Source organism: Rutidosis leptorrhynchoides, chromosome 4 (genome assembly GCF_046630445.1).
Source record: "Rutidosis leptorrhynchoides isolate AG116_Rl617_1_P2 chromosome 4, CSIRO_AGI_Rlap_v1, whole genome shotgun sequence".
NCBI classification, from domain to species: Eukaryota; Viridiplantae; Streptophyta; class Magnoliopsida; order Asterales; family Asteraceae; genus Rutidosis; species Rutidosis leptorrhynchoides.
The window spans coordinates 583578626-583588466 of NC_092336.1; the positions used below are offsets into that span (position 1 = coordinate 583578626).

At 35.1% G+C, this 9841-nt stretch overlaps 1 protein-coding gene across 1 annotated transcript; it reads left to right on the forward strand.

The window, feature by feature from the left end:
• The first annotated feature begins 935 nt into the window (after window positions 1-935).
• LOC139842846 (uncharacterized) lies at window positions 936-1712 on the forward strand. Its single transcript, XM_071832946.1, has 2 exons — window positions 936-1225; window positions 1478-1712. Exons 1-2 carry the CDS (start codon window positions 936-938, stop codon window positions 1710-1712), a joined length of 525 nt encoding a protein of 174 aa, XP_071689047.1.
• Window positions 1713-9841: the final 8129 nt, after the last annotated feature.

Genomic DNA, 9841 nt, shown 5'->3' on the forward strand with positions numbered 1-9841 from the left:
TAATTGTTGAGCAGGTGCTTTACAAACCATAAAATTCTGGTCGCATGGCCAAATGGGCTATTGAATTAGGTGAGCATGAGATAAGCTTCTCACCAAGAAGTGCGGTAAAAGGGCAAGTCCTAGCAGATTATCTGGTAAGTCCTAGCAGTCCTAGCCTCTGACCGAACAGCTGTGGGAAATGCACACAGATGGGCTTGTGGTCCAGAAGGCACAGGGGCAGGAATAGTCCTGAAAAGTCCAGAAGGAGAGGAGTATACCTTCGCGCTACGTTTTAGCTTCCCCGTAACAAATAATGAAGCCAAGTACGAAGCATTATTATCTGGAATGCGAGTAGCGAAATACTTGGAGGTAAAAGAGTTATCGGTATATGTTGATTCATAGTTAGTTGCAAATCAGTTCAACGGGATATTTGAAGCACATGATGAGTCAATGCAAAAATATCTGAAACTTGTGCAAGAACTTGCGGTAAACTTCGATATATTGCAGATAATACAAGTCTCAAGAACGTTGAATAAAAAGGCGGATGTGCTAAGTAAGCTGGCTGCCTTACCTTAACGTTCAGCCATTTCAAAAAAGAAATTTGGGTGGAGGAAGTGAAAGTTAAATCCATTGATACAGACGGCATATCTACCGCAGTCGAAGAAGATGAACCAAGTTGGATGACACCGATAGTGGAATTTTTGAACACTGTAACATTACCAATAGATTCAACAGAGGCAAGGAAAATTAAAATGAAAGCACCAATGTATTTGCTAGACAAAGGCAGCTTATATAGAAAATCTTCTTTGGGACCTCATTTGTGGTGTCTTAATCCAACTCAACAGAGTCAATTATACCAGAAGTGCATGAAGGGATGTGCGCTTTACATTCAGGACACAAAACAGTTGTGTCCAAGATAATGCGGTTTGGGTACTATTGGCCGTCAATGTACAGAGATGCCGCGGAGGTTATACGCAAATGTCGGTCATGTCAGCTGCATGCCGGTAAGCAAAGCTTCGCGACACCCAATGATACCAGTCGCGTCTCCATGGCCATTCTGCAAATGGGAAATTGATATAGTGGGACCATTCCCTGCAGGACCAGGAGGGGTAAAGTTTTTGGTTGTGACCATTGATTATTTTACAAAGTGGGTAGAAGCCAAAACGCTCAAAACAATTTCAGGCAAACAAATCCAAAATATTATATGGGAGAACATCGTCTGTCAGTTTGGATACCAAATGAAATAGTAAGTGACAATGGTACACAATTTGAAGGTAACCCATTCAGTGATTGGTGCCAAGACCTAAACATAAAGCAAACGTTCACATCAATTACACCCCCCAGGAAAATGGCAGTGTGATGTAACAAATCGAGATATCATGTTAGGTATCAAAGCAAGACTTGGGTTGTGGCGAAGGGGTTGAATAGATGAACTACCAAACGTGCTATGGGCACACTGCACAACTCCAAAAGTCATAACTAATGAAACACCTTTCAGTTTGGTGTATGGTTCCGAGGCTGAACTACCCGCAGAGATAAATGTACCAACCATGCGCATAGCTTCCTTCGATGAAAGTAGCAATAGCGAAGAACTGCGTGAAAATCTAAATTTGGTTGAAGAGTGCAGGGAAATGGCGGCGATAAAAGAAGCAATCAACAAGCAAAGAATCGCAAGCTACTATAACAAGCGCGTACAACCATTATCTTTTCAATTAGATGATTTGGTATGGTAGAAAAATGAAGCAAGAAGAGCGGAGGACACATGTAAACTTGGACCTAAATTGGAAGGACCATACAAGGTTATTGTTATAAGAGATACAGGGGCGTATCGGTTAGCGAGTTTAGATGGAAGAGCAATAAAGCGCACCTGGCATGCACAAACACTTAACCGGTGCTACATATAAAAAAACAACAGAGGGATTGATCACCCCAAAGCAGCTATTTGAAATTTTTTGTTATGTAATTTACCATTTTCCATTATAAACATGACAACTAAGTGTTGATCAAAAGATGTTTGAAATAAATTGAATCATTCAGTTTAAGACAATAACTTGTATATTTTTACATTTGTTGATTGCATGCCCCCAAGCTGCACATGGACACACTTCGAATCTCAAGTGGCATAGTTTAGTTTGGTTACTAATACTATTTTTTAAATGGTAATAGTAGTAAAATATTTGATTGTTTCAAACGCTTGTACACCGCGCAAGACGGAGACTTGCACAGTCTAGACTATAAAATACAAGTTTGGTTTACTTGTTTAAATAACCCGGACATTGGCGTGGCCGGAAGACTCTTGAACATAGACATTGGTTTCTCTATAATACGGATAAATTACATTGAATTGTATATGCGTAATCACTTATAAAAAATTTTATAAAAGTCTTGAGTATAAACATACAAGCATTGGTTTGCTTCTTTTGTGTATAACATTGAATTGTTAGAACAAGAATAAAATGATCATGAAAAGATTGAGGGGTCGCTCCCGTCATGAAGTCATGGCATTTATTCTAAATTAGAGTTATGACATTCATAGAAATTGTAATGAATCGTTATATTCGCCATAATGACTTCATAAAATACAATGATCAAACTGCAGATAACCAATAGAAATATTCGATTATAATAGTCAAACCTAACAATTACAGTTGGGTCAAAAAATATAAAGTCAAACGCTTAGCGTAATAGCGTGACTTGTACAAAATATAAACTAGTATATACTAATATAATAAATAAAAAGGGTGGCTTGGCTGGAACGTTGCCCTACACTAAGGAGAATATGCTATCCTCGCACGCAGCGATCAGACGTATACCCTGCTTTGCAAGAAAAAGAAAAATATAATATAGGGATGCGAAACCTCCAAGGTTGCAAGGCTCATCCCTCACTAACAAAAAATTGCTACCCAAACATGGATAAACAGCATCCATTTTGGGTAGCCTAACAAGTTTAGTTGAACTTGTCATTTACAATCTCCTAAGCGGAGACGTTGGGATCATTTACCAAAAGTTGTAAACGGGGAATTGGGATCTGCTCGAATCAGGCACAAGCTTGTTTGCATCTTTCTTTTGATCCATCAGAGAGAAGCTCAGCAACATTCGGAGGAATGGAGGGGGTGCATATATCTCCTGACAAATAACATCCCAGAACAGGGTGCACTCATAAGCACGCGCAGCCACCATTGCTGCACCAAATCGCTGCTCGACCACTTTGCAATCAAGAGCATGCGATGATTGTCGGTAAACCCTTTCGGAGAATGTCATACTCTGCCTTCATTGCATCATGTTTTGCGCCCCATGATTCTTGGACCGCAATCCAGTCACTAAAACTCTCGTTCAGAAAGACAACATGGCTCTCTGCCTCCCTTAGCTTTGCAGAAAAAGATGCAATCTCAGACTCTATGAATTTCTTCTCAGCAATGTGTTGGTCTTCATCCTACTGTCTCTTCAACATCAGAACATTTATGCACTCCTCCGCCTACACATGTGCGGTTACAGCAACCGCAAGTTGAGCAGACAGTCTGGCATTGTCCTCTTCTAACAAATTTATTTTGGCTACTTCTGTCGATGACGTTGCCAGTGGATTGGCAAGAGCAGCAGATTTTTGTTGCAGACGGTTCAGATATTTGGCAAAATTGAATAATATCGACTGTGCGTCAACATAGAGCTCTTCGGATGGAGAAAGCTCAGCAAACTTCTGTACTAACTGATGCGGGACACAGGATTGTAGAAAATAAATTTGTTCTGCAAACACGGGGAGTGGAACTTTCATAAACTCGTTGACATTAGGGATCAATGGAGATGAATCGTCAGGATTCAAGCATGCACGCTGTCACGACCCGGAAAATTTCGACTAATTTTGAACCAAACTCTCGATACGATTTAATATTTTAGACATAATAAGAAAAGTCTGTTAGGATGAGTCTCAAAAAGTTTGAACTGTTTCATATATTCAATTAACCTTCGACTGTTTCCGACGATTCATGAACCAGTGTGTAAATAAATATGTATATATATATATATATATATATATATATATATATACAAATATAAAAATAAATATGAAGTCTATTTATGACTATTATATTGTAAAATATATGATATATATATATATATAAATGATAAGTATACAATAAATATAATCATATCATATATAATATGATTAATAAATTAAATGTAATTACAAGTTGAATATAGTTGTTAGTTTAATATCATTAACAATACTTACATTATAAAAGACAATATTAATATTTGTACTATTAATATTAATATTGTTAATATCAAATATATATATATATATATATATATATATATATATATATATATATATATATATATATATATATATATATATATATATATATATATATATATATATATATATATGTAAATGTAAAACTGGATATATATACAGATATATATAAACGATATATAAATATAAATATATATAAAAACAAATACATAAACAAAACTACAGCTTTATATATATATATATATAAATATAAATATAAATATATATACAGATATTGATATTTATATAAATACATATACATAATACTGTATACATATATATACATACATTATATAGATATATACTCCGTATATGTACATTATACAGATACATACTGTTATACAGATATATATATACTCCGAATAACAAACAGAAGTCTGGATTTAGTTTCACATCCTTGTCAAACTATTGTGAAATTGATTTTTATGTCATCAGGATCGTACCAATCAGTAGACTTTATCACAGATACAACAAAATCTGTTTGATATCATTTTCATCTTTTTAGTTTTATAAAATTTCTTCTGTCCTTGCGAATAAGAAGCTGTCAACCACTCCACCCTTTAAATGAATCAAATTGTAAGGATTTGATAAAGTCTTCCAATTATCCATCACCACCGATTCATTCATCACCATCACTATTTCTTATTTGAACTATATCATCGTCCAAACATTATCAACCACAGAACTCTAACAATCATCACTTTCAATTCACCATCATTGATCATCTTTATCATCATAATTGAATCACTTCGTGTTGCTAGCTGTGATAATGATCGAACCCCGTCGACACCACCTTTATCCTCTTTGTTCCATCGACATAACCCATCACCTCCATAAAACCCACTCATTTTTGTTTCGATTGTCACCTTATAAACCTTAACCAATACGATCCATCTTTTATCACCATTTAACGATACCATGCTTGAAACATATCACCACCTCCTCGTTCAACACCTTGCACCCATACGTGTTTCTGTTTTTGCAAGCCAGGAACAAAACACCAACGTACACCACCTTATACCCGATTTATGCTATTCAACAATAATCTCGCCACCCTAACCCCCACCATGAAGCACCACTCCACCACCGACTACTGCCACCAAACACCACCCATCTCCACCGTCGACCACCATTAAACCCTCACCGTAGTCGACACCCTCATGCACCTTTAGCCAACTTTCACCATCACCCAATACCGTCACCTCTATGTTCTTCATTTATTTGTTGTTCTTCAACACGGTACCCATTACTGCATTTATGGCTGTACAAAAGTTAGTGCTGCTTCAGTTATATTTCTTTTGCTAGACAAAAATCCAGTGTAGTATATATTGTGAATTATTGGCCGACAAATGATAAAGCAATAACCTTGTTAATTATTAAAGATGATGATTTCTAGGCGATAATTATGATATTCAAATACAGGACATGCCTAAATTATTTAGTGTTTCTGTCTCGATCAAATTACTGAACCCCGCCACTACGATTACATTATGCAATTTGATTTAACTTGTTTTGGGTCGTAAACATACTATAGTGATTAGGTCGAGTATTTTTTTTGTGTTCTGCTGGGCTGTATCTTGGATTGGGCCGTGAATGATTAAGCTTGTTGGGCTGGATTACTATCAACCATCATAAAGGTCGCTGGTTGTATCTGATTGAATTAAAAACGCGAAAATGTTGATAAGTACATGTTGATGATGATTGATACATGATTACGTAATGATAATTCAGTGATTATGAATTTATGATTTAAATAGACGTTGATGATGTGGATAACATTGATGATGATAAATGATGTGAGTGATAAAATGAGAAGAATATGAATTATGGTTAAATAGATTTCAGGTAACAAATATACTAGAGAGAAATAGATGGATCAATGGTTAGGGGGTTGTGTGTTGAATGGGAGGTTGCGAGTTCGAGCCCGGCCAGAGGCATAATTTTTATGAAAGACATTTTAATCTCTTAAGGTTCGTGAATTCGAGACCAACCCTACGCTTGTTTAATCTCGTTATATGTATTTTTACTATAAAATACAGTATGGTATGAATTAAGTCTTCCGCTGTGCATTTGCTCAATATAAGGACATTACTTGGAGCCGATCATCGCAATGGGACCAAATGTTAATGACTTCGTCCAGGTGGATTAGGACGGGTCCTTTCAGTTGGTATCAGAGCGTTAGTCTTAGCGAACCAGGTCTTGCATTAGTGTGTCTAACTGATAGTTGTTAGGATGCATTAGCAAGTCTGGACTTCGACCTTAGCTGCATATTATAAGTATTGTTTATCATTCCTAGTGGAAAATTACCTGCTTATCATTCCTAAGTCTAGACACGACTTCCTGCACTTATTTGATAGATAGTGTACAGATAAATTCATATCTTCGCGTATCTGCTAATTCATATCTTAGCGTATCTGTTACTGTAGACTTTATCTGACACGCTTCCTTAAATCCCTTCGTAATCTACGGATCTTCTGTACTATGTATAGGTATTCTATATAATTAGAATATCATCCGGTAGTCGAAAATCATTTCATATCGAGAAATCCTTCATTCAATCGAACGAAATGGAAATCGCCACTAGTTCAAGTTCTTCGGAACCCGACAGCTATTCCAACATAAATGATCACCTAAGCTCCAAAAGCAGCGTCACCAGAACGAATCAACCAATCATCCATCCCCAATTCATCTGATGGGTTCGTAGTCGACTTAAACAATGGAGACACGAAGAAGGCGATCCTTTCCACCAACCAAATTGCCCTCTTGACGAAGAACCTGAAGCACTTACCGGTGAACCTGTCTGAAACACCATTTTCTCTCTCATTTCCAGAGTATCTCGTTATGATTATATACTACATCAAATTCTAAACCTTATTCATCCGCTCGTTCCGACCGACAATCATCCTGGAGTAATGGAAGAAGTCAACGAGCTTCGCGCCCGATTTGTAGCCTTGGAAAATATGGTACAAAATGTACCAGCTTCAACAACATCACCGGCACCAACAGTACCACCAACATCAATACCAGTACCACCAACAACTCAAGTTTCAACAAAACACGCCTCAACATCTCATTATGTACCTCGAGCATAATAATCGTTCTACGAATCGTTCTACATCATTTATCTTCGTTCGACATGACGATTATGTAATCTTCAACATTTTAGACATTATATATTCTAGTTCTAACGGTAAATCAAATGAGATTAATATCACATTAACTCATTAAATCCATGATTATATCTGAAGAAAATATATATGTATATATAATTTCATAAAGATTGTAATTAAAAATTCTTTCGTACAAACTATTAATAGTGAAAATATTTTAACGGGTAGGTAATACCCAAGGAATATTTAGATTTCACATTAATAAGTTACATAGTACATTCTTCGAATCTGATTCAACAGTCATTTTCTATCCTACTTACAACCACCGATATACGTATCCGTTCACCGCAGAATAATCATTTCCATTCAATTTCATATTTGAATTTTGACCTATCAGAATCCAACAAGTGGCATAATGAAGAAAACAATTAAAATAAAATTTGTTAGAAACAGACAAATTAACTATGAAAATTTTTGTTAAGAATTCACGCTAACAAAATCCTAGATAACTGTTCCTAGCTAACTGTTAATTCCGTATTACATTTATTTATCGCAATTTATTTATCGCAATTTAATTATCACAAATTTACATTCTCGCAACTTTATTTATCGTTATTTAATTTCTGTTATTTATTTTACGCACTTTAAATATCGGGACATGTATACAAGGTTTTGACATATCATATCGACGCATCTATATATATTATTTGGAATCACCATAGACACTCTATATGCAGTAATGATCGAGTTCTCTATACAGGGTTGAGGTTGATTCTCAAATAATATATATACTTTGAGTTGTGATCGAGTCTGAGACATGTACACGGGTCACGATACGTATTAATTAATTCGAATATTATATATTAAACTATATATGAATTATTGGACTGTCAACTTTGGACTATCGACTGTGGACTAATAATATTGGACAATTAAAATGAATTAAAATATTGATTATAATATATGAAACTAAACAATTCTTCAAGTTTGCCACTTGATTTCATCTTAAACCTCATTTGAATCTTGACGATTCCAATCCATGTTCAAATCTTTCATGATTCTTGAAAACACCTCGATCGAGAGGATGAACCAGCCGCACTTCATCTATGGAAGAAAATATTGATGCATATAGTTACGCACCTGAAAACCCCTCGGAAACTGAGTAAACGTTTAATACGTAGCTGTGCTAATTTCTTTAGTGTTATTATTACCCAAAATAACTTTGCAGTTCTTTTTCAAAATAGCCAAATTTTGTCACAGCTCCAACAAGACAGTTTCGACTTTTCACTCAAAATAACCTTATTATAACCTTTATATATATATATATATATATATATATATATATATATATATATATATATATATATATATATATATATATATATATATATATATATATATATGCGTACTCTTTTATTGTTACCAAAGAACCTTTTATATTCCACCATATTACCGACAGCGTTTAATCATCTAAAAACACAATTCTCTTGAAACCACCTTGGGTTGATAACCGACGATTCAGATATGGCGGCATTAAATGCAAAGGAAACAGTAAAATTGTAGATGGCCTAAATGGCCAAGAGTTTGATGATAAATAATGGAGTGTTGGGAACGCTCGATAGAAAATTTGGTACTGAAAAACGGATTGAACTAACCATGAAAGAGACCAAGGGCAAATACAAGGACCAAACCCTATATTCAAAGAATCCAGGTAATTATGATTTCACCAAAATCTTTAGAGAATATCTTGTTCCGAAGTCATGTTAAAATCTTGCTTAAAATCTTTCTTCATCAACCTTCGAACTTAGAAACTCCAAAATATCATCATAAATGTCTTCGATAGTTCTGAGAATATTTTCATAAAATTTTCTTGTCCGAAACTATCTACCTCTTCGTGTTTTCTGTATTCTATTATATCAGAAACTTCTGTAAAATCTAAATAAAAATTATGAATGAATTGTGGATAAGTGTTGGGAACTGATGCATGAGTTAGTATAATATAATGACATTTGGCCAACGTGATTATATTACAGTAAATCATGCTGAGTTTCTAATAGAACGTGATGATTCACAGATCATACCCTCATCATGTGCCATGTTACACTACTCTTTTATTCTACTTAATTTCTAAGCATATCACGGAAATATTTCCTTGATATTTCTGTTCCCTCGTAATTCCAACAAATTGTTAATAAATCGTGCTATTGCATTTTCTTTCTGATTAGAAGATTTTCTTTAAATTCCATGAATTCCGAAAATCAACCATGACTATGTCAAAATTCAAGACGAACCTTAATTTTTCATTTCACTCTTTTGTGATAGCTTCACTCGTACTCTTCACATAAATGAATTTCTAGCTTGTGTGTGTCATGAAAACATATTTATTGTCAGCCATGACCATCCCAATCAAATTTCAGGACGAAATTTCTTTAACGGGTAGGTACTGTCACGACCCGGAAAATTT

Excerpts from the sequence above, each read along its gene's own strand:
- LOC139842846 (XM_071832946.1), top strand. The coding sequence starts at position 936 with ATGCCGCGGAGGTTATACGCAAATGTCGGTCATGTCAGCTGCATGCCG. Across the intron at positions 1,226-1,477 it reads TTTGGATACCAAATGAAATA|TTTGGTGTATGGTTCCGAGG; the intron begins GTAAGTGACAAT and ends AACACCTTTCAG.